Source organism: Cherax quadricarinatus, chromosome 67 (assembly GCF_038502225.1).
Source record: "Cherax quadricarinatus isolate ZL_2023a chromosome 67, ASM3850222v1, whole genome shotgun sequence".
In the NCBI taxonomy this organism is placed as follows: domain Eukaryota; kingdom Metazoa; phylum Arthropoda; class Malacostraca; order Decapoda; family Parastacidae; genus Cherax; species Cherax quadricarinatus.
The window spans coordinates 5,702,077-5,728,634 of NC_091358.1; the positions used below are offsets into that span (position 1 = coordinate 5,702,077).

Below are 26,558 nucleotides of genomic sequence, written 5' to 3' on the forward strand. Positions count from 1 at the left end.
AGTAAGTGTAAGTGTGAACCACCAGGTGGTATTCGTGTAGTTAGTTGATGGGGTTTATCAGGGAGTTAAGATGTTTTCTAATGGTAGTTTTGAAGGTGATGAATGTGTCTGCAGTTCTAGAGTTCTCAGGTAGGATGTTCCAGATTTTAGGGCCTTTGACATACATTGAATTTTTGTAAAGGTTTAGTCGGACATGGGGAATGTCGTAGAGATGTTTGTGTCTGGTGTTATGCCTGTGGGTTCTGTCACAACTATCAAGAAAGCGTTTTAGGTCAAGGTTGATATTGGAGTTTAAGGTCCTGTAGATGTAGATTGCACAGTAGTAAGTGTGGATGTACTGAACAGGGAGTAAGTTTAGATCTATGAAGAGTGGGGAGGTGTGTTGCCAGGGATGGGATTTAGTGATTATTCTTACTGCAGCTTTTTGTTGGGTTATTATTGGCTTTAGGTGTGTTGCTGCAGTTGATCCCCAAGCACAAATAGCATAGGTGAAGTATGGATAAATAAGTGAGTGGTATAGTGTGAGAAGGGCATTTTGCGGCACGTAGTATCGTATCTTGGAGAGGATCCCAACTGTTTTGGATACTTTTTTGGTTATGTGTTGGATATGGGTGCTGAAATTCAGGTTGTTGTCAAGGTATAGGCCAAGGAATTTGCCCTTTCACTTTGTTCTAATACTTAATTAAATAATTAATTTTTATTAGCATGTGGTCAAATACAATATCATATATCAATATAACATTCCAAACTACTATTCCTCCATTCCTCCCAAAATTCTTCTTAAATCACAACCAAAGCTTCTCCTTGGAGCCAAACAGGATGCCTTAGGCTGTATTGATAACTTTGTCACACAAAACACCCTTTCACAAATTATTTACATTCATGGTTCCATAAACCAATCCACTGGTGCAGCTGGTAGTGCTGCTGTTGTTGTTAAGAGTGATGGCTCTCATAAAGAAATTGGAGCACACATCAATAACTAGGCCTTTAACCTTCAAAAAGAACTGTTTGCCATATTCCTTGCACTCAAATGTGTTCATGTATCTAAGGTTAACATTTTAACTGTAACTAATTCTCTGTCAAACATAAACGCTCTCAACTCATTAAGTATAAACTGTGGCATGCTTGTGTCAGAAGCCAGACACAGGTATGGTAAGACTGTGGATACTGGAGTCAGAGTGCAATGTTGTGGATTCCATCTCACATTGCTCTTCAGATGCATGATAGAACTGATGAATTGGCTGAGTTATATTCTCTCAAAGAGGGAGTAGATTACAATCTTGGCTTGTCAGTTAGCAGTTTGAGAACAATAATACAAAAAGAACTTCAACTGAACTTTACTGACTTAAGACTCAGGGAGACTGATACCACTGAGTCCATCTATCATCATTCTATCATGCATAATGAGCCATATGTCTATGGTGCTTCCAACAAAATAAGCAGACTCTTGGATGTCACTACTGCCTGGCTCCGGCTGGGTTATAAGTATCTTTGGCAGGTTAAATCACCACCACCAGATGTAGACCAAACGAAATGTTAACTCTGCCAGATGGACTATTGTCACACCCTGCATCACTATGTACTGGAGTGCGATAAAATTAACGATTTCAGAGACAACTCACTCAGAAGTGTTTTAAGAAATACCCTGACTTTGCTCAGTGTAAATGAAGCATTAGCATGTGTGTGTGTGTGTGTGTGTGTGTATATATATGCATGTGTATGTGTGTGTGTCTGTGCGTGCGCTCGTGTGGGTGTGACCCGCTTAATATTTATACTTATAATTCGTTACAGCCTAGGTAGTAGGTTGGTAGACAGCAACCGCCCAGGGAGGTACTACCGTCCTCCAAGTGAGTGTAAAATGAAAGCTGTAATTGTTTTACACGATGGTAGGATTGCTCATGTCTTTTGTCTGTCTCATAAACATGCAAAATTTCAGGTATGTCTTGCTACTTCTACTTACACTTAGGTCACACTACAAATACATGTATAAGCATATACAGTGGACCCTCGACCAGCGATATTAATCCATTCCTGAGAGCTCATCGTTAATTGAAATCATCGTTAGTCGAGTTAATTTTCCCCATAAGAAATAATGGAAATCAAATTAATCCGTGCAAGACACCCAAAAGTATTGAAAATTTTTTTTTTACCACATGAAATATTAATTTTAATACACACAAACTGAAGAAGACATGCACAGTTACATGACACTTACCTTTACTGAAGATCTGGTGATGACTGATGGGATGGGAGGAGGGGAGAGTGTTGATGGTGTTAGTGTTTAGAAGGTTAATCCCCTTCCATTAGGACTTGAGGTGGCAAGTCCTTTTTCAGGGTTACTTCCCTTCTTCTTTTAATGCCACTAGGACCAGCTTGAGAGTCACTGGACCTCTGTCACACAACATATCTGTCCATAGAGGCCTGTACCTCCCATTCCTTTATGACATTCCTAAAGTGTTTCACAACATTGTCAGTGTCACAATTAAACACTTGTTCAGGTTTCAATTCTTCACTGTCTATGTACTCCTTGAATTCCTGCACATATTTTTCAGCTGCTTTTTGGTCCAAACTGGCAGCCTCACCATGCCTTATCACACTACGTATGCCACTACGATTCTTAAATCTCTCAAACCAACCTTTGCTGGCCTTAAATTCACTCACATCACCACTAGTTGCTGGCATTTTTCTAATTAAATCCTCATGCAACTTCCTAGCCTTTTCACATATAATCTCTTGAGAGATGCTATCTCCTGCTATCTGTTTTTCATTTATCCACACCAATAACAGTCTCTCAACATCTTCTATCACTTGCGATCTCAGTTTCGAAAACATAGTTGCACCTTTGGCAAGAACAGCTTCCTTGATTGCCGTTTTCTTGGCCACAATAGTAGTGATGGTTGATTGGGGTTTTGTGTACAACCTGGCCAGCTCGGAGACACGCACTCCACTTTCATACTTAGCAATGATCTCTTTCTTCATATCCATAGTAATTCTCACCCTTTTTACTGTAGGGTTGGCACTAGAAGCTTTCTTGGGGCCCATGGTGACTCATTTTGCAGTGCAATCACTAAAAAGGCTGTGATAATATGAAATGTTCCGATTGTATGCTTGGAAGCGACCGCGGTGGCTGGCGGGCTTGTAAACAATGGCCAGAAGTGGACGCGTCTCAGATGGAGCATAGTGTTGGTCGAGTTTTTTAGCGCTAGTCGAGGCAAAATTTTTGCGTTAAAATGTATCGCTGGTCGGATTTATCGTTAATCGTTGCCATCGTTGGTCGAGGGTTCACTGTATATATATATACACACCCCTCTGGGTTTTCACCTATTTTCTTTCTAGTTTTTGTTCTTGTTTATTTCCTCTTATCTCCATGGGGAAGTGGAACAGAATTCTTCCTCCATAAGCCAAGCGTGTTGTAAGAGGCGACTAAAATGCCAGGAGCAAGGGGCTAGTGACCCCTTCTCCTGTATAAATTACTAAATTTAAAAAAAAAAGAGAAACTTTCGTTTTTCTTTTTGGGCCACCGGGAGAGATACACGTTTATATACACCTGGAAAATCCTAGAGGGACTAGTACCAAACTTGCACATGAAAATCACTCACAACGAAAGCAAAAGACTCTGCAGACGATGCAACATCCCCCCAATGAAAAGCAGGGGTGTCACTAGCACGTAAGAGACAATACAATAAGTGTCAGGGGCCTGAGATTGTTCAACTGCCTCCCAGCATACATAAGAGGGATTACCAATAGACCCCTGGCTGTCTTCAAGCAGGCACTGGACAAGCACCTAAAGTTGGTACCTGACCAGCCGGGCTGTGGCTCGTACGTTGGATTGCGTGCAGCCAGCAGCAACAGCCTGGCTGATCAGGCTCTGATCCACCATGAGGCCTGGTCACAGACCGGACCACAGGGGCGCTGACCCTGGAACTCTCTCCAGGTAAACCCTGCCTTGGTGGGATACGGCCGGTTTGTTGAAAGAAGAACTCATTACAGTTGTGACCAGGTGTGGATGTGTCATTGGCTCATTACTTTGCATTTTGTTCATGACTGGAACCATGTATAGAAGTGTAGATGATTCATTACCTTTGTAACTTGTCATGATTGTGACCAGATCTACCTGGAGTTCATTACCTTTGTAACTTGTCATGATTGTGACCAGATCTACCTGGAGTTCATTACTTTCGTAACTTGTTCAGCTATCATAACTTTGGGGCTCAGTCCCTGGACCCGTTATGTACCTCTGTAATCTTCTACCACTCACAGGATGTGTATGGGGGTGCATAATAAAGATATTAAACTAAAACTAAACAGTGTGCAACATTTACTGCAAGACTGGTCAGACAAGTGGTTGCTTGAATTCAGTCCTACTGAATGAAAGGCTGTGAAGGGGCCAGAAGACCAGACATAGATTTGGGAGACAGAGGCTACAGACTTCACTCAAAGAGAAAGACATAGGTGTGAGCATAATGCTTAACATATCACCAGAGGCTTGCATGAACTGGAAAATCTCTGCACCCAATGCTTGTCTGGCAACTCTAAAATCTAAACACAGTCTTCAGGAATCTCAACAAATTAATTCAGGGCTCTTTATACAACATATGTCAGACCCATCTTGGAATATGCAGCCCCAGCATGAAACCCACACCTGAGAGAGAATGTTAAAAACAAGAAAATGCAGAGGTATGCAACAAGACGAGTTCCAGAGCTAAGGTGTATGAGCTGAGGAGAGGATAATGGAATTGAATCGAATGACACTGAAGGACAGAAAAGTCAGGAAAGGCATGATAATAATATACAAATACTAGGGTAGACAAGGAGACTGTTTGAGAGGCAGGAAAAAGGTACTTGACAGGCACAGCTGGAAGTTAGAGACAAGGATGAGTCACAGGGATGTCACAAAGTATTTTTCAGTATCAGGGCAATCAGGAAATAGAATAACTTCAATGAGGAAATGGTGAAAGCAGACTCAATACATAGTTTTACGAGAAGGTATGATAGTATCTGCATTGGTCTTTGCCCAACAATAATCAATTCCACAAATGTTACAGCAAAATGTCTTACCAAAACTTCCAACAAATTGTTCTTGCAAAACCTCCACTAGTAGTTTTATGTTATATATAAGACATTTTAAAGCTCCCCAAAATGCTCTACGTTACGAGAGTCTTCCTATAAAGTATGTCGATAATGTCACCATTTCTGTACCAGTTTTAAATCATTTTTTAATAGAAATAAAGTACAATTGACCCTTGAACAACACGGGTTTGAACTGCATGGATCCACTTATACAAAGATTTTTTCAATAAATATACTGTAATTTTTGGGGGGGATTTGTGACAAAAAATTAAGAAAAAGTTAGGTATGTCATGAATGCATGAAATATATGTAGATACTAGTTCATTTTATTATTTACTACCATAAAATATACACAATTTTTTTTTTTTTTTTTAACAAGTCGGCCGTCTCCCACCAAGGCAGGGTGACCCAAAAAGAAAGAAAATCCCCAAAAAGAAAATACTTTCATCATCATTCAACTCTTTCACCTCACTCACACATAATCACTGTTTTTGCAGAGGTGCTCAGAACACAACAGCTTAGAAACATATACAGTGACCCCCGGTTTGCGATATTAATCCGTTCCTGAGAGCTCATCGTAAACCAAGATTATCACAAACCGAATCAATTTTCCCCATAAGAAATAATGGAAATCAAATTAATCTGTGCAAGACACCCAAAAGTATGAAAATAAAATTTTTTTTACCACATGAAATATTAATTTTAATACACACAAACTGACACTTACCTTTATTGAAGATCTGGTGATGATTGATGGGATGGGAGGAGGGGAGAGTGTTGATGGTGTTAGTGTTTAGAAGGGGAATCCCCTTCCATTAGGACTTGATGTAGCAAGTCCTTTTCCAGGGTTACTTCCCTTCTTTTAATGCCACTAGGACCAGCTTGAGAGTCATGCCACTATGCCACTACGAATCTTAAATCTTTCAAACCAACCTTTGCTGGCCTTAAATTCAATCACATCAGCACTAGTTGCAGGCAATTTCTTTACCAAATCGTCATGCAACTGCCTAGCCTTTTCACAAATAATCGCTTGAGAGATGCTATCTCCTGCTATCTGTTTTTCATTTATCCACACCAATAACAGTCTCTATACATCTTCTAACACTTGCGGTCGCTGTTTCATAATCACAGTTGCACCTTTTGCAAGAACAGCTCCCTTGATTGCCGTTTTCCTGGCCACTATAGCAGCGATGGTTGATTGGGGTTTTGTATACAACCTGGCCAGCTCCGACACACGCACTCCACTCTCATACTTTTCAATTATCTCTTTCTTCATTTTAATAGTTATTAGCACCCTTTTTCTCGAAGGGTTGGCACTAGAAGCTTTATTGGGGTCCAAGGTGACTTATTTTGCAGAAACAAGCACCAAAAACACTGTGATAATATGGAATGTACCGAATGTATGCTTAGATGCTAGCACACTGGCTGGCTCACTTGTAAACACTGGCAGACGCGTCTCGGACGAATCGCATATGCCGGGTTTTTTAACGCGAACCGAGGCAAAATTTTTGCGTTAAAATGTATCGTATACCGGATTTAACGTATACCAATGCCTTCGTATTCCGGAGGTCCACTGTACGTATAAAGATACACAACATATCCCTCTAAACTGCCAATATCCCGAACCCCTCCTTTAGAGTGCAGGCATTGTACTTCACATTTCCAGGACTCAAGTCTGGCTATATAAAAATAACCGGTTCTCCTGAATCCCTTCACTAAATATTACCCTGCTCACGCTCCAACAGATCGTCAGGTCCCAAATACCATTCGTCTCCATTCACTCCTATCGAACATGCTCACGCACACCTGCTGGAAGTCCAAGCCCCTCGCCCACAAAACCTCCCTTACCCCTTCCTTCCAACCATTTCGAGGATGACCCCTCTCCCACCTTGTTGTTCCCTAGGCTTTCTTAACTTGTTTAACTCCAAAATTTTTTCTTATTTTCATTAAAATTTATTGACAGTGCCTTCCCACTCTATCATCTGCTCTCCTTTTGCACTCTCTTCACCTTTCTTTTACTCTCCATATACTCTACTCTTCTTATAACACTTCTGCTTTGTAAAAACCTCTCATAAGCTAACTTTTTCTCTTTTAGCACAACCTTTACTTCATCATTCCACCAATCACTCCTCTTTCCTCCTGCACCCACCCTCCTATAACCACAAACTTCTGCCCCACATTCTAATACTGCATTTTTAAAACTATTCCAACCCTCTTCAACCCCTCCCCCCACTACTCATACTTGCACCAGTCCACCTTTCTGCCAATAGTTGCTTATATCTCACCCGAACTTCCTCCTCCCTTAGTTTATACACTCTCACCTCCCTCTTACTTGTTGCCATTTTCCTCTTTTCCTATCTACCTCTTATTCTAACTGTAGCTACAACTAAATAATGATCCGATATGTCAGTTGCCCCTCTATAAACATGTACATCCTGGAGCCTACCCATCAATCTTTCATCCACCAATACATAATCTAGCAAACTACTTTCATTACGTGCTATATCATATCTTGTATATTTATCCTCTTTTTCATAAAATATGTATTACTTATTACTAAACCTCTTTCTACACATAGCTCAATTAAAGGCTCCCCATTTTCATTTACCCCTGGCACCCCAAATTTACCTTCTACTCCCTCCACAATATTTTTGCCCACTTTAGCAATGAAATCCCCAACCACCATTACTCTCACACTTGGTTCAAAACTCCCCATGCATTCACTCAACATTTCCCAAAATTTTTCTCTCTCTCCTCTACACTTCTTTCTTCTCTAGGTGCATATACATTACTATAACCCACTTTTCACATCCAACCTTTATTTTACTCTACATAATCCTTGAATTAATACATTTATAGTCCCTATTTTCCTGCCATAACTTATCCTTCAACATTATTGCTACTCCTTCTTTAGCTCTAACTCTATTTGAAACCCCTGACCTAATCCCATTTATTCCTCTCCACTGAAACTCTCTTACCCCCTTCATCTTTGTTTCACTTGAAGCCAGGACATCCAGCTTCTTCTCATTCATAACACCCACAATCATCTCTTTCTTATCATTTGCACAACATCCACACACAACAGACTTCCCACTTTGACAATTTTCTTCTTCTTATTCATTTTAATAATTATTACAGGAAAAGGGGTTACTAGCCCATTGTTCCCGGAATTTTAGTTGACTTTTACAACACGCATGGCTTACGGAAGAAAGATTCTTATTCCACTTCCCCATGGATTTTTTTTTTTTTTTTTTTTGGATATAAAAGGAAAAGTAATAAGACCAAGAACTATTAAGATAAAATCAAAGAAAACTCAGGTGAGTGTGTATAAATAAACATATACATGTATGTGTAGTGTGACCTAAGTGTAAGTAGAAGTAGCAAGACGTACCTGAAATCTTGCATGTTTATGAGACAGAAAAAAGACACCAGCAATCCTACCATCATGTAAAACAATTACAGGTTTCCGGTTTACACTCACTTGGCAGGACGGTAGTACCTCCCTGGGCGGTTGCTGTCTACCAACCTACTACTAATAAAATTTATTATAAACAGTTAAAATTTATCAAAACATATGCACACAGTTACAGATCGTACATGTTCCATCTGCAGTTGATAGAAATGTAAACAAATGTAAAGATGCAATAATATATAATAAATGGCCTATGTGTTAAAATAATAATGATAATAAAATATATAAAAATTATATACACGTAATAATTTTTTTTAACGGCCTTTCTAACTGAGGGCGGGTGACCCCAAAAAAAAAAAAAAAAAACTTTCATTATCATTCAACACCTTCACCATCACTCATACATAATCACCGTCTTTGCAGAGGCACCCAGATATGACAGTTTAGACTTCATTCTCACTTAGGGTGCGAGAGGTCTCAGGTTCAGCTCCCAGACAGGTCTTCATCGATAATAATAATATAATAATAAAATATATAATTTTTTTTTTCAACAAGTCGGCCGTTTCCCACCAAGGCAGAGTGACCCAAAAAGAAAGAAAATCCCCAAAAAGAAAATACTTTCATCATCATTCAACACTTTCACCTCACTCACACATTATCACTGTTTCTGCAGAGGTGCCCAGAATACAACAGTTTAGAAGTATATACCTATAAAAAATACACAATATATCCCTCCAAACTGCCAATATCCCAAACCCCTCCTTAAGAGTGCAGGCGCTGTACTTCCCATTTCCAGGACTCAAGTCCGGTTATATAAAATAACCGGTTTCCCTGAATCCCTTCACTAAATATTACCCTGCTTACATTCCAAGAGCACTTCAGGTCCCAAATACCATTTGTCTCCATTGACTCCTATCTAACATGCTCATGCACACTTGCTGGAAGTCCAAACCCCTTGCCCACAACACCTCCTTTACCCCTTCTCTCCAACCTTTATGAGGACGACCCCTACCCTGCCTTCCTTCTCCTACAGATTTATTATTATTCCCCAAAAATTGCAAAGGTTAGTGGACGAGTTTGGGAGTGTTTAAAGGTAGAAAGTTGAAAGTGAACATAGAAAAGAGTAAGGTGATGAGGGTATCAAATGATTTGGATAAAGAAAAATTGGATATCAAATTGGGGAGGAGGAGTATGGAAGAAGTGAATGTTTTCAGATACTTGGGAGTTGACGTGTCGGCAGATGGATTTATGAAGGACGAGGCTAATCATAGAATTCATGAGGAAATAAAAGGCAAGTGGTGCGTTGAGGTATATGTGGAGACAAAAAAACGTTATCTATGGAGGGAAAGAAGGGAATGTATGAAAGTATAGTAGTACCAACACTCTTATATGGGTGTGAAGCTTGGGTTGTGAATGCAGCAGCAAGGAGGCAGTTGGAGGCAGTGTAGATGTCCTGTCTAAGGACAATGTGTGGTGTAAATACTATGCAGAAAATTCGGAGTGTGGAAATTAGGAGAAGGTGTGGAGTTAATAAAAGTTATTAGTCAGAGGGCTGAAGAGGGGTTGTTGAGGTGGTTTCATCATTTAGAGAGAATGGATCAAAGTAGAATGACATGGAGAGCATTTAAATCTGTAGGGGAAGGAAGGTGGGGTAGGGGTCGTCCTCAAAAAGGTTGGAAGGAAGGGGTAAGGGAGGTTTTGTGGGAGAGGGGCTTGGATTTCCAGCAGGTGTGAATGAGCGTGTTCGATAGGAGTGAATGGAGACGAATAGTATTTGGACCTGACGATCTGTTGGAGTGTGAGCAGGGTAATATTTAGTGAAGGAATTCAGGGAAACTGGTTATTGTCATATAGCCGGACTTGAGTCCTGGAAATGGGAAGTACAATGCCTGCACTCTAAAGGAGGGGTTTGGGATATTAGCAGTTTGGAGGGATATGTTGTGTATCTTTATACATACAGGTCTCCCTCAACATTCACGTTTTCAACTTTCACGGGCTTCACACATTCGCGAATTCCCAAGCCACCAAATCATATTTAAGTTTCCCGCCACCTGCGAGTCCCTACTACCCTCCCTCCGGCCCCCGCAACTGGCAGCCAGCCCTCCCACCACTCAGTGTGGTGAGTGTTTTGTTTGTTCATTATTTGCTATTAAACTACAGTATAAATAATGTAAACCCATTCATGACTGCATATTGGAATGGCTATTCGGACAGGTATTAGATGGTGACATCATGTGTTTACTCTTGAACACTGCAAAGAATTAAACATTTCTGCTACAGCTAATAATGAAAGGGGGTAAAGCAGCTGGAACTGATGGGATCATGACAGAAATGTTAAAAGCAGGGGAGGATATAGTGTTGGAGTGGTTGGTACTTTTGTTTAATAAATGTATGAAAGAGGGGAAGGTACCTAGGGATTGGCGGAGAGCATGTATAGTCCCTTTATATAAAGGGAAAGGGGACAAAAGAGATTGTAAAAATTATAGAGGAATAAGTTTACTGAGTATACCAGGAAAAGTATACGGTAGGGTTATAACTGAAAGAATTAGAGGTAAGACAGAATGTAGAATTGCGGACGAGCAAGGAGGCTTCAGAGTGGGTAGGGGATGTGTAGATCAAGTGTTTACATTGAAGCATATATGTGAACAGTATTTAGATAAAGGTAGGGAAGTTTTTATTGCATTTATGGATTTAGAAAAGGCATATGATAAGAGTGGATAGAGGAGCAATGTGGCAGATGTTGCAAGTATATGGAATAGGTGGTAAGTTACTAAATGCTGTAAAGAGCTTTTATGAGGATAGTGAGGCTCAGGTTAGGGTGTGTAGAAGAGAGGGAGAATACTTCCCGGTAAAAGTAGGTCTTAGACAGGGATGTGTAATGTCACCATGGTTGTTTAATATATTTATAGATGGGGTTGTAAAAGAAGTAAATGCTAGGGTGTTCGGGAGAGGGGTGGGATTAAATTATGGGGAATCAAATTCAAAATGGGAATTGACACAGTTACTTTTTGCTGATGATACTGTGCTTATGGGAGATTCTAAAGAAAAATTGCAAAGGTTAGTGGATGAGTTTGAGAATGTGTGTAAAGGTAGAAAGTTGAAAGTGAACATAGAAAAGAGTAAGGTGATGAGGGTATCAAATGATTTAGATAAAGAAAAATTGGGTATCAAATTGGGGAGGAGGAGTATGGAAGAAGTGAATGTTTTCAGATACTTGGGAGTTGACGTGTCGGCGGATGGATTTATGAAGGATGAGGTTAATCATAGAATTGATGAGGGAAAAAAGGTGAGTGGTGCGTTGAGGTATATGTGGAGTCAAAAAACGTTATCTATGGAGGCAAAGAAGGGAATGTATGAAAGTATAGTAGTACCAACACTCTTATATGGATGTGAAGCTTGGGTGGTAAATGCAGCAGCGAGGAGACGGTTGGAGGCAGTGGAGATGTCCTGTCTAAGGGCAATGTGTGGTGTAAATATTATGCAGAAAATTCGGAGTGTGGAAATTAGGAGAAGGTGTGGAGTTAATAAAAGCATTAGTCAGAGGGCAGAAGAGGGGTTGTTGAGGTGGTTTGGTCATTTAGAGAGAATGGATCAAAGTAGAATGACATGGAAAGCATATAAATCTATAGGGGAAGGAAAGAGGGGTAGGGGTCGTCCTCGAAAGGGTTGGAAAGAGGGGGTAAAGGAGGTTTTGTGGGTGAGGGGCTTGGACTTCCAGCAAGCGTGCATGAGCGTGTTAGATAGAAGTGAATGGAGACGAATGATACTTGGGACCTGACGATCTGTTGGAGTGTGAGCAGGGTAATATTTAGTGAAGGGATTCAGGGAAACCGGTTATTTTCATATAGTCGGACTTGAGTCCTGGAAATGGGAAGTACAATGCCTGCACTTTAAAGGAGGGGTTTGGGATATTGGCAGTTTGGAGGGATATGTTGTGTATCTCTATACGTATATGCTTCTAAACTGTTGTATTCTGAGCACCTCTGCAAAAGCAGTGATAATGTGTGAGTGTGGTGAAAGTGTTGAATGATGATGAAAGTATTTTCTTTTTGGGTCACCCTGCCTCGGTGGGAGACGACCGACTTGTTGAAAAAAAAAAAAAAAAAAAGTGCGCTGATATTATTTATACCATTTCTACACTAATGCAGTAGTCTGCATAACAGTAAATCTATTTTTTTTGTGAGAATAAAAATTCAAAGTGGAAAGCAAAAGAATGTAAGAGGGGGCCTTTGGATGTGACTAATGAACAGAGGAAATGTTATTTTAGTGCCAGGAATGTCTTTCTTGTTTATTCTGGACCCTATTCGGAAATTGGCATCTTTTGAAACTTGTGTGAAATTGGCAAAATTGCTAAATTATGACCACTGTATTTGATAGTGGAAATCAGTAAATGGGTGGTTTCTTGTACTCATTTAATAGAAAAAATAGAGTTCTAGCGAAATAGTTATGATTTGTGTCGACAAGTACACTGAAATTGGCCGAAAATAGGGCTCAAAGTGGGCAAAATCGCCGATGCGTAAACATCGTCGAGACCACTAATTTCACGAGAGCATAATTCAGTAAGTTTTCCATCAAATTTCATACTTTTGGTGTCATTATGATCGGGAAAAGATTCTCTATCTTTTCATAAGAAAAAATAATTTTTTTTTTTTTTTTTGAAATTTGGCCGACCCTGAGAACAAGTCACCTTTGCACCATTTATAGGGTAGAGCAGAGAAAACGCATGTTTTTCAGAATTGAATAACTTTGTTTATTTTAAAGATAAAAGTCTTAATTACATCAAATAAAAGACATTTTAATGCATTTTTGAAAATTACATCCAGATGAAGCACATTTCCATCTGGATGGCTAAATTAACAAACAGAACTGTTGGTACCGAGTGGCGGGGAACCCACGAGAATTACACCAAAGACCTCTCCACAGCTCAAAAGTGACAGGGCGGTGCAGTGTCTCCATGATAGAAATCATTGGCCCTTACTTTTTTGAAGAGGGAGAGACTGCAGTTACAGTAACATCAGCGCACTATGTCAACATGTTAAACAACTTCCTGCATCCAGAACTCCAAAGGCATTGGGTACACGTGAGAGCAATGTGGCTCCAACAGGATGGTGTCTAATTAAGGTATGTAAATTTCAAAAATGCATTAAAATGCTAGGACTCAACCCCTGCAACTTTATATAGTTGAGCTCTTTAGCATTCTGTACTCCACCAACCCACCTGTAACATCTTATTCTCTTCTAACCCACCTATAGCATCCTATACTTCTCAAACCAACAGTAACAGCCTGGTTGATCAGACCCTGATCCACCATGAGGCCTGGTCTCAGACCGGCCACGGGGGCATTGACCCCCGAAACCCTCTCCAGGTAAACTCCAGGTAAACACTATAAGTAGTATTCTACACTTTTCCAACCTACACCCAAAACCTCTAACACATACACATCCTCTAACCATCTATGAATTCACTCCCACATGCATAGAACTAGAATTTGCTCACATTTCTACAACTCCCTTCAATGCTCTAGCTCTACAACTTCCACCCTCCTCCAACTCACCCCAGCACTCCTGCAACTCACTCCCACACTCCTCCAACTCACTCCTGCCCCACCATGGGAATAAAGGAGATAAAGGGAATTTTATATATTTTTATACTGTAATTAAGGAAAAGTGGTAAACCCACATGGGTTATATAGCACTTGGGAAATGGGAGACATTCAGGGTCTATGAAAAGGGAGAATAAGGCCAGTTCCTTGGATTAACAGCCCCTCATCAGCATCAAGGCACCCTGAGAGATAATGCTATTTCTTAAAACTGAATTTTTCTTGAGATAAGCAGAGATAAGAGCTAGGAATTACTGGGGCTGAAAATACCTTGCTTATATGCACAACACTTTAAGCATATATTGTTTTGCAGAATGTAATTTTTTCAGATTAATGTTTTTTTGAATATTAATTTTTTTAAAATCTAATCAGCCATGTTACCTACCAAGGTAGGGTGCCTGCCCCCCCCCCACCCCAAAAAAAAGGAAACAATCACATTTACCATTATTCATTCACAGATATATAAGCACATAAATTATTTCATTATTTCAAAAAATTTTTTTTTTTTTTTTTTTTTTTTTCAACAAGTTGGTCGTCTCCCACCGAGGCAGGGTGACCCAAAAAAGAAAGAAAATCCCCAAAAAGAAAATACTTTCATCATCATTCAACACTTTCACCACACTCACACATTATCACTGCTTTTGCAGAGGTGCTCAGAATACAACAGTTTAGAAGCATATACGTATAAAGATACACAACAAATATTTCACAAATTGTCACCATTCAAATATTTACCTACATTCAGCTATACAGTATAAAACAATATTACAATCAACAAGCTTTGAAAGGCAAAGCTAAATTTTATAATGAACCCTCTAAAATTGTATTCTATTCTTTCCCTGTTGGTGCTGTGACTCGATGTAATAAACTGCAGGAAAGAACCTTTTTATATATTACATATGCCACTCAGAAAAATATATAAGGTTAGCATGAAACATGTAATAAATTGATTATTCAATAATAATTCCATGAAAACTATTAATTTACCTTTTCTGATGTCAGCTGCATAACCACAGCCTGGCTGTCCTGCAGATGCTGTTCAACTTCTTTTAACTTTGTTTCTTTCTCTTTCTTGAAGCTATCCATAACACTAAGTACTTTCTGTAGTATATGATAGAATGACAAAGCATTTTACCAATATTATTTACTAATAAATGTTAATAATTTATCATTTTTAAATTGCATCAGCCCTTTTCCACCAAGGTAGGTGACCCCCCCAAAAAAAGGAAACACATTTACCATCATTCATTCAGCTGTGTTTACCAAATATGTGTTGATACTTCTACTTACACTTAGGTCACACTACAAATACATGTACACATTTATTTATACACACTCATCTGAGTTTTCTTTGATTTTATCTTAATAGTTCTTGGTCTTATTAATTTTCCTTTTATATCCATGGGGAAGTGGAATAAGAATCTTTCCTCCGTAAGCCATGCGTGTTGTAAAAGTCAACTAAAATGCCGGGAACAATGGGCTAGTAACCCCTTTTCCTGTAAAGATTACTAAAAAGAATAAGAAGAAAATTGTCAAAGTGGGAAGTCTGAATGTGCGTGGATGTTGTGCAGATGATAAAAAAGAGATGATTGTGGATGTTATGAATGAGAAGAAGCTGGATGTCCTGGCTTTAAGTGAAACAAAGCTGAAGGGGGTGGGAGAGTTTCAGTGGAGAGGAATAAATGGGATTAGGTCAGGGGTTTCAAATAGAGTTAGAGCTAAAGAAGGAGTAGCAATAATGTTGAAGGATAAGCTATGGCAGGAAAAGAGGGACTATAAATGTATTAATTCAAGGATTATGTGGAGTAAAATAAAGATTGGATGTGAAAAGTGGGTTATAATAAGCGTGTATGCACCTGGAGAAGAGAGAAGTGTAGAGGAGAGAGAGAGATTTTGGGAAATGTTGAGTGAATGCGTGGGGAGTTTTGAATCAAGTGTGAGAGTAATGGTGGTTGGGGATTTCAATGCTAAAGTGGGTAAAAATGTTATGGAAGGAGTAGTAGGTAAATTTGGGGTGCCAGGGGTAAATGTAAATGGGGAGCCTTTAATTGAGCTATGTGTAGAAAGAAATTTGGTAATAAGTAATACATATTTTATGAAAAAGAGGATAAATAAATATACAAGGTATGATGTAGCACGTAATGAAAGTAGTTTATTAGATTATGTATTGGTGGATAAAAGGTTGATAGGTAGGCTCCAGGATGTACATGTTTATAGAGGGGCAACTGATATATCGGATCATTATTTAGTTGTAGCTACAGTTAGAGTAAGAGGTAGATGGGAAAAGAGGAAGGTGGCAACAACAAGTAAGAGGGAGGTGAAAGTGTATAAACTAAGGGAGGAGGAAGTTCGGGTGAGATATAAGCGACTATTGGCAGAAAGGTGGGCTAGTGCAAAGATGAGTAGTGGGGGGGTTGAAGAGGGTTGGAATAGTTTTAAAAATGCAGTATTAGAATGTGGGGCAGAAGTTTGTGGTTATAGGAGGGTGGGGGCAGGAGGAAAGAGGAGTGATTGGTGGAATGATGAAGTAAAGGGTGTGATAAAAGAGAAAAAGGTAGCTTATGAGAGGTTTTTACAAAGCAGAAGTGTTATAAGAAGAGCAGAGTATATGGAGAGTAAAAGAAAGGTAAAGAGAGTGGTGAGAGAGTGCAAAAGGAGAGCAGATGATAGAGTGGGAGAGGCACTGTCAAGAAATTTTAATGAAAATAAGAAAAAATTTTGGAGTGAGTTAAACAAGTTAAGAAAGCCTAGGGAAAATATGGATTTGTCAGTTAAAAACAGAGTAGGGGAGTTAGTAGATGGGGAGATGGAGGTATTGGGTAGATGGCGAGAATATTTTGAGGAACTTTTAAATGTTAAGGAAGAAACAGAGGCAGTAATTTCATGCTCTGGTCAGGGAGGTATACCATCTTTTAGGAGTGAAGAAGAGCAGAATGTAAGTGTGGGGGAGGTACGTGAGGCATTACGTAAAATGAAAGGGGGTAAAGCAGCTGGAACTGATGGGATCATGACAGAAATGTTAAAAGCAGGGGGGATATAGTGTTGGAGTGGTTGGTACTTTTGTTTAATAAATGTATGAAAGAGGGGAAGGTACCTAGGGATTGGCAGAGAGCATGTATAGTCCCTTTATATAAAGGGAAAGGGGACTAAAGAGACTGTAAAAATTATAGAGGAATAAGCTTACTGAGTATACCAGGAAAAGTGTACGGTAGGGTTATAATTGAAAGAATTAGAGGTAAGACAGAATGTAGGATTGCGGATGAGCAAGGAGGTTTTAGAGTGGGTAGGGGATGTGTAGATCAGGTGTTTACATTGAAGCATATATGTGAACAGTATTTAGATAAAGATAGGGAAGTTTTTATTGCATTTATGGATTTAGAAAAGGCGTATGATAGAGTGGATAGAGGAGCAATGTGGCAGATGTTGCAAGTATATGGAATAGGTGGTAAGTTATTAAATGCTGTAAAGAGTTTTTATGAGGATAGTGAGGCTCAGGTTAGGGTGTGTAGAAGAGAGGGAGACTACTTCCCGGTAAAAGTAGGTCTTAGACAGGGATGTGTAATGTCACCATGGTTGTTTAATATATTTATAGATGGGGTTGTAAAGGAAGTAAATGCTAGGGTGTTTGGGAGAGGGGTGGGATTAAATTATGGGGAATCAAATTCAAAATGGGAATTGACACAGTTACTTTTTGCTGATGATACTGTGCTTATGGGAGATTCTAAAGAAAAATTGCAAAGGTTAGTGGATGAGTTTGGGAATGTGTGTAAAGGTAGAAAGTTGAAAGTGAACATAGAAAAGAGTAAGGTGATGAGGGTGTCAAATGATTTAGATAAAGAAAAATTGGATATCAAATTGGGGAGGAGGAGTATGGAAGAAGTGAATGTTTTCAGATACTTGGGAGTTGACGTGTCGGCGGATGGATTTATGAAGGATGAGGTTAATCATAGAATTGATGAGGGAAAAAAGGTGAGTGGTGCGTTGAGGTATATGTGGAGTCAAAAAACGTTATCTATGGAGGCAAAGAAGGGAATGTATGAAAGTATAGTAGTACCAACACTCTTATATGGGTGTGAAGCTTGGGTGGTAAATGCAGCAGCGAGGAGACGTTTGGAGGCAGTGGAGATGTCCTGTTTAAGGGCAATGTGTGGTGTAAATATTATGCAGAAAATTCGGAGTGTGGAAATTAGGAGAAGGTGTGGAGTTAATAAAAGTATTAAGTCAGAGGGCAGAAGAGGGGTTGTTGAGGTGGTTTGGTCATTTAGAGAGAATGGATCAAAGTAGAATGACATGGAAAGCTTATAAATCTATAGGGGAAGGAAGGCGGGGTAGGGGTCGTCCTCGAAAGGGTTGGAGAGAGGGGGTAAAGGAGGTTTTGTGGGTAAGGGGCTTGGACTTCCAGCAAGCGTGCGTGAGCGTGTTAGATAGGAGTGAATGGAGACGAATGGTACTTGGGACCTGACGATCTGTTGGAGTGTGAGCAGGGTAATATTTAGTGAAGGGATTCAGGGAAACCGGTTATTTTCATATAGTCGGACTTGAGTCCTGGAAATGGGAAGTACAATGCCTGCACTTTAAAGGAGGGGTTTGGGATATTGGCAGTTTGGAGGGATATGTTGTGTATCTTTATATGTGTATGCTTCTAGACTGTTATATTCTGAGCACCTCTGCAAAAACAGTGATAATGTGCGAGTGTGGTGAAAGTGTTGAATGATGATGAAAGTATTTTCTTTTTGGGGATTTTCTTTCTTTTTTGGGTCACCCTGCCTCGGTGGGAGACGGCCGACTTGTTGAAAAAAAAAAAAAAAAAAAAAAACTAGAGTTCAAATGACCATTCAAACCTTGAAAGCCCTGAACTGCCGAAAATACTATGCAGAACCAGGAGCTTTACATATATACTCTCAAATGTCATTCAGTTTTGTGTAAGCTTTGTACCTTGTGGAAATCAACTATTATTATTTTTTATCATTATTATTATTATACACAAAGTCCAGCTAACCAGTTTATTTGAATTTCCTTATACATATTACCCAGCTCACACTCAAAGAGAACAAAGAGTCCCTTAACCCTTTGAGGGTCGACAGGCCCTCTCCGAAACTCGTTCTCAGGGTCGGCCAAATTTAAAAAAAGAAAAAAATTATTTTCTCTTATGAAAAGATAGAGAATCTTTTCCCGATCATAACGACACCAAAAGTTTGAAATTTGATTGAAAACTTACGGAATTATGCTCTCGCAAAGTTAGCGGTCTCGGCGATGTTTACGGATCGGCGATTTTGCCCACTTTGAGCCCCATTTTCGGCCAATTTCACTGTACTAGTCGACAAAAAACATGAATATTTCGCTAGAACTCCATTTTTTCTATCGAATGGGTGCAAGAAACCACCCATTTATAAATTCAACTATCCAGTACAGTGGTCAGAATTTAGCAATTTTGCCAATTTCACACAAATTTCAAAAGATGCCAATTTCGGAATAGGGTCCAGAATAAACAAGAAAGACATTCCTGGCACTAAAATGACATTTCCTCTAGTCATTAGTCACGTCTCAAGGCCCCTCTTATATTCTTTTGCTTTCTACTTTGAATTTTTATTCTCACAAAAAATATAAGATTTACTGTTATGCAGACTACTGCATTAGTGTAAAAAATTGTATAAATATTATTGGTGCACTTGTGAAAGAATATTAGACTCACCAGTTGACGTGTATTGCACGCTTGGCACGATTTGTTTACTTTTGAAGTTTGGTAAAAATCGAACATTTCTGCTACTTTGAGCTCAATTTCAAGGCACCTTTCATTGTAAAACCAGTCAAAATCATCTCAATTTCAGTAATATGTCTTCCATTCTATAAAATGAGACCAAGAAAACTAGAATACAACAATAAATACCATACGAAAATACACTGCAAAGTCGCTGATTTATTAAAAAAAAATGGTCAAAGTTTTTTTTTTCTCATTATGCACTGTGTGCTGCAGGATTTTTTTTAGACTGTGCACACTGACCACATAGACCCATTCTTTCATATAAAGGCCTACCAGCTTTCTCCCACTAGATTTGAGGCCGCTAGAATTTATGAGTACTAGTACGTCAAAAACCCCTACGCGTAAGACGTACTAGTACGACGAAAACCCTCAAAGGGTTAAAAAAACACTTGTCTCCACTCATGATAATAATGAAGGATGAGGTTAATCATAGAATTGATGAAGGAAAAAAGGTGAGTGGTGCGTTGAGGTATATGTGGAGTCAAAAAACGTTATCTATGGAGGCATAGAAGGGAATGTATGAAAGTATAGTAGTGCCAACACTCTTATATGGGTGTGAAGCTTGGGTTGTGAATGTTGCAGCGAGGAGGCGGTTGCAGGCTGTGGCATGCAAAGAGTACGTAACCTTTATTCGGCGCATGGACACACCCTCATTTACAGGCTATCTCCCCCAACCAGCGAACCAGGTTGCTAAGAGTTGATGATGGGGCCCCATCGTTCAACTAGTGACCAGGTTCTAGCCAATAAGAAGGTGGGATTGACAATCGCAGAGGTTATGTGGATACCGCTCTCCTGTCTGCCCTTGTCATTCCCACTCTAGAGCTGGTTGAAGCACGGTGTGCTATCTTGTGGCTTCTATTTCTGCCTTGCTTACCGTGGAGTGCACTATATTTATCACTGTAAATAGTGTACATATTGCTGTTCTAAATTGGTGAAGGATAATATAAGTCTAAACTTTTTCTACTGTGTTTATTTGCTCCCATTACACCTGGGATAACAGGCCATTTGAAATCCTAGGTTGTAATATGGGGGCCTGTCCGAGAGCTGGACTTAGAGAAACGGTTGAGCTTAGGGTGAAGCTTGTAGCAGGAACATTGTGTAGCTTGCTGTTTCGCTTCGCTTTACAAATTTTGCGTGGCAGTTGCTTATGATCAGCCTTGCTATTGGGTGATCGTTCAACAGCTCGCTACTAGCTTGTTCAGTGTGCTCGCTTCGCTACGGTCAATCTTGTGTGCAGTCGGCTTTGCTTGTATGCGTATTCGGCAATCGTACTGTGCATAGCTAAGCGTGTTCTGCAAATTAACGTGTTACGTTGGGGTATTCGTACTGTGCATAGCGAATAACTTATGCCACCTAGACGAGTCAGACGCCTGGTGTCGGCATATACTTTGCATAACCTACCTAAATTGTCCCTACAGCGCTGTTGGCAAATTGCTCGTTCCATTGGCATTCCCTATAAACGCACTCTTACAGCTGCGCAACTGCGTTCACTTATTGCTGACATACTTATTGAAGAAGAGATGGCACATCAAACTCCTCCCTCTACGGGAGCTAGGGCAAAAACTACTATGTTCTCGCAGGAGGAAGATGATATACCTACGGAGCAAAATGGTCAGTATAGTGCAGCTGGGTTGTCTCAGGGTGAATCAGCGTCGTTGGCACTTGAGCTGGCAAAAATCAATCTTGAGCAAACTAGGGAACAGAGAGCATTCGCAAGGGAAGAATTTGATAGGGAAAGAGAAAGGAGGCAGTTTTCGCATTCTGTAAACGATTTCAGTTTACAAAAAGCAGTACAGCTTGTTCCCCGCTTCAATGAGGCCGAACCAGAGCAATTTTTCGAAAGCTTCGAAAATCAGGCTCGAGCCTTGAGGTGGCCGGAACAGCACTGGGCAGCGTTGGTTCATACAGCATTATTGGGTAAGGCACAGGAATTTACGTCGGTATTAACTGACGCTGAATTCTCTGATTATCAAGTAGTGAAGACCACAGTGTTGGGAGCATATACATGTATCCCAGCTAAATATCGTAAGACCTTCAAATTGAACAGGCGGCAGCTTGGTCAATCCCTGGTGGACTTTGTGAGACAGCAAACCAAAGCTTTTACCAGCTGGTATAAAGCGAGTGGTGTCTCTAACTTTGAGGAGCTGGTGCAGCTTATTCTGATTGATAACCTGCTGGAGTCTGTGGGACCAGAGGTTCGTGTCTTTCTGCAGGATCGTGACTTAACCACTGCATTGGAGGCGGCCAGGTTGGCTGATACCTTCGAAACGAACCGCTCCTTGTCCGAGCGGTCCTGTCTCTCTTTTCAACAGTCTGGCGTGAGCAGAGATCGACAACATTGGAGAATGAAGTGCCAGCAGGAGGGAGAGCGTCTACGTCATCCAAATAAGTCACCTGGTGAGCCACGCTTCTCAACATATGGTCCCCCTGCGGAGAGGCAAACTACTTATGGAGCATCTCGACAACAATATCCAGAGAGGCACCAGCCAGAACGACACCACTTGCAACGTCATCAGGGAGTAAAGGGCAAGCCTGTCGTCTGCTTCAGATGCAATAAAGTAGGTCACATCAGTTCCAACTGCCCTCAAAAACCTCAACCCATCGGGAAAATCTCTAATATCCCTAGTAACATGTCCCCTAGAGAAGTAGAAAAAGGTATGGCCCCTTATTATTGCGAAAGTCTTATTTCCCTTCAGGAAAACTCAGAACCAACTAAAGTAAATACCTTTAGAGATACTGGAGCATATTGCTCACTTGTCAGAGAAGGAATATTACCCCTTTCAGAGAATACTTCCTTGAATTCCTCAGTTTTATTGGAAGCTTACGGAGGAGCTATATATTCAGTTCCTTTGCATAAAATTTATGTACAGTGCAAATATTACACTGGGTACTTGACTGTAGGTATCTCAAAAGGATTTCCCATGAAAAATGCCATGTTATTACTGGGTAATAACATTACTACTGTTACTTCGTGTCCTGAACCTATAATGATTAATGCTTCTCCAGTGTTGGCCATAACTCGGGCAACATCCCAAGGGTTGTCTGGGGAGAATGTTGACCTATCCTTGGACGACTCCGATCTCGGAATAGCCACGTTGTTTTATGAGACACACCGGCCGGAGTCTCGTAAATCAAGTGAACAGACCCCGATCAAGCCTTCCTATTCCCAGGTTGCAGGATTCCCAGATGTCTCTGTTTCCATGCCCGAGGGACTGTCCTTCCGGGAGGAACAACGAAAGGACCCTTCTTTAAAATTCGCTTTTGAGGCAGCCATGGGTAAATCCTCTTTGGGTCATCCAGTCAAGTATGAAGTTAAAAATGATTATTTGGTATGCACTGAGACTGGTAAGGAGATAGAGGGCCGGCAATTATACGACAGGTTAGTGGTTCCAACCAAGTATAGACCTCAGATATTAAATATAGCTCATAATACGTCATTAGGAGGTCACTTAGGAATTACAAAAACCTTGTATAGAATCACAAAAGAATTTTATTGGCCAAAATTAAAGAAAGATGTGAAGAATCATATTAGGTGTTGCCGAGAATGTCAGCAAGTTGGGAAACCTGGACATTCCATTAAACCTGCACCTCTCCAACCCATACCTGCTGATGGAGAACCTTTTGCAGATTTAATTATAGATTGTGTAGGTCCACTACCTAAGTCAAAGTCTGGAAATCAGTATTTATTTACAATTATGGATAAAGTAACCAGATATCCTGAAGCAATCCCTATGCGTAGTATCAATACTAAAGCTATTCTCAAAGCTTTAACAAAATTCATTTCTTGTTTTGGCATTCCTAAAACTATACAAAGTGATCAAGGTACTAACTTCACTGCCAAAGCATTTAGGGAAGTATTAACTAGGTTAGGGATAATTCACAACTTATCCACTGCCTATCACCCTCAGTCCCAAGGCGCCTTGGAAAGATTCCACCAAACATTAAAAACAATGATGAGAAGTTTTTGCATGCACTTTCCGACAGATTGGGATGAATCTCTACCGTTGTTGCTATTCTCAGTACGAGAGACGGTGCAAGAGTCTACAGGGTATAGTCCGTTTGAGCTGATCTTTGGGCACAATGTACGAGGTCCTCTTCGGGTGCTCAAAGAAGGATGGATGGGAGAAGACGTAAGCTCAGCACTCTACAACCCGTCTTCAAGGTTGCAGGTGGCACGTGAGTTAGCCACGGCTAACCTAAAGATAGCTCAAAGTAAGATGAAACAGAGGTATGACAAAAGTGCACAATTCCGCTCCTTCCATCCAGGAGACAAGGTGTTGGTGCAGGAACCTATACCTGGCCACACCTTGAAAGCTAGATTTACGGGACCTATGCAGATAGTAAGTAGATTATCTGATTTAAATTATGTGGTAGCTCCCATTGGTAAGACCTCAAAAACAAAAACTTACCACATTAATCAAATCAAGGCCTTTCATACACCAGATAAAGTCCCAGTAATGACTCTGTCCTCTACCTCTGAGGACGACTCTGACTCTTTGCACTCTATCTCTGAAATTAATACTAAACTTTCCAATTCTGTCCTCCTCAAGGATCCTAGCCCTTTAATGGATGGATTATCTGAAATACAAGCAACCAATTTAACTGAGCTTCTACAGTCATATCCTAATATTTTTTCGGATGTGCCGAAAAAATGTACGTTAGGTTACCATGATGTAGATGTGGGAAAATCTAAACCAATTAAACTCTCCCCCTACAGAGCTAATCCTGAAAAGCAAAGGCTACTTCAGCAGGAAGTAGACTTCTTGTTAGAACATGGTTTAGTGGAGGAGTCATCTAGTCCATGGGCTTCACCGTGCATCCTAGTAAAGAAGGCTGATGGAGGGTTTCGTATGTGCACAGACTACCGTAAAGTGAACGAGGTCACAATTACAGATGCTTACCCTCTTCCTCGTCTGGATGACGTAATTGACTTTGTGGGTAAGGCTACTTTTGTGTCCAAATTAGATCTCCTTAAAGGTTACTATCAGGTACCTTTGACAGATAAGGCGAAGGAAATCTCTGCCTTCGTAATTCCAGGAGGTCATTATCAGTATACAGTTACCCCCTTCGGAATGAAAAATTCCCCCTCTTCATTCCAGAAACTCATCCATCAGGCTATTAAAGGACTTGAAGGCACGGCAGCATACCTAGATGATATTGTTGTGGTGTCTGATACTTGGGATCAACACCTACTTAGACTTAAAGCTCTGTTTGAGACCTTTAAGAATTCCCAATTAACAGTTAATTTATCTAAATCTTCCTTTGGCCAGGCCACTATCACTTTTCTAGGCCATGAAGTAGGTAGTGGTAATGTTGCACCTAAACTTGCTAAAGTTCTTTCGATTAAAGATTATCCAGTTCCTCATGATAGGAAATCTCTTCAACGTTTCCTAGGCATGATAGGATTTTACAGAAGATTCTGTAAGAATTTCTCAGATATTGTAGCCCCTCTTACCTCTCTTACCAGTCATAAAGTTCCCTTTAATTGGACGTCAGATTGTAACACTGCTTTTAATAAAGCAAAAAGATTATTGTGCTCTGCACCCATTCTCCTGTCTCCAGACTTCTCCAAACCTTTTTCATTACAGGTTGATGCTTGTGAGTCTGGGGTTGGGGCGGTACTATTACAAATCGGGAACAAGGAGTTGCAGCCTGTAGCATACTTTTCAGCCAAGTTCCAGCCACATCAGAGAGCTTACTCTACCATTGAAAAAGAAGCCCTCGCGCTGGTACTGGCTTTGGAACATTTCGATGTTTATGTGGGCCAGACATCGCAGGTGGTCACAGTCTACAGTGATCACAACCCGTTAGTCTATCTCCAAGCCATGAAGAATCACAACACAAGGCTTATGCGTTGGACGCTCAGGCTGCAGCCCTACAATTTCAAAATTCAGTACATTGCCGGCAAAGAAAATGTGTTGGCAGACTCTTTGTCAAGAGTCTAGTTTAATATTTTATTTAGGTTAGGATGTATTTGTGGTAACCCCCCTTTCAAGCTCTTTTTTTTTATCCCCTGATGTGGGGGTTTTTTTTTAGTGAGGGGATACGGGCTACCGTCCGCTTGTATCTTGGACCTATGTTGGCCTATCTGACTGCTGTCTCACTCTGAGTTTAGGGTTTGGCTTTTGGTCACTAGGAAAGCTGAGCTCTATCTAAGAGTGGGATGGTGGAGAGGATAGGCGGTCCCATTATTTTGTGCCATGGCGGCACGGTTACCACTGGGAGGTGGCAGCCTAATCCTGAGCCTTCTCGGGGGTGGGGGTGTGGCATGCAAAGAGTACGTAACCTTTATTCGGCGCATGGACACACCCTCATTTACAGGCTATCTCCCCCAACCAGCGAACCAGGTTGCTAAGAGTTGATGATGGGGCCCCATCGTTCAACTAGTGACCAGGTTCTAGCCAATAAGAAGGTGGGATTGACAATCGCAGAGGTTATGTGGATACCGCTCTCCTGTCTGCCCTTGTCATTCCCACTCTAGAGCTGGTTGAAGCACGGTGTGCTATCTTGTGGCTTCTATTTCTGCCTTGCTTACCGTGGAGTGCACTATATTTATCACTGTAAATAGTGTACATATTGCTGTTCTAAATTGGTGAAGGATAATATAAGTCTAAACTTTTTCTACTGTGTTTATTTGCTCCCATTACACCTGGGATAACAGGCCATTTGAAATCCTAGGTTGTAATAGTCATTTAGAGAGAATGGATCAAAGTAGA

The 26,558-nt window shown here is 40.5% G+C and overlaps 2 protein-coding genes across 4 annotated transcripts in view; one reads left to right on the forward strand and one right to left on the reverse strand.

The window, feature by feature from the left end:
• The window catches only part of LOC128699603 (zinc finger protein 90), a 207,155-nt gene that overhangs the window by 47,070 nt on the left and 133,527 nt on the right, over positions 1-26,558 (forward strand). The window lies entirely within an intron of this gene.
• LOC128699602 (synaptonemal complex protein 1-like) overlaps positions 1-26,558 on the reverse strand; it is a 161,054-nt gene that overhangs the window by 30,769 nt on the left and 103,727 nt on the right. For all 3 annotated transcript variants that reach the window (XM_070099353.1, XM_070099351.1, XM_070099352.1), the window contains exon 16: positions 15,069-15,182. In XM_070099353.1, coding sequence (XP_069955454.1) covers positions 15,069-15,182 — 114 coding nt within the window. The remainder of the gene's footprint in view (positions 1-15,068; positions 15,183-26,558) is intronic.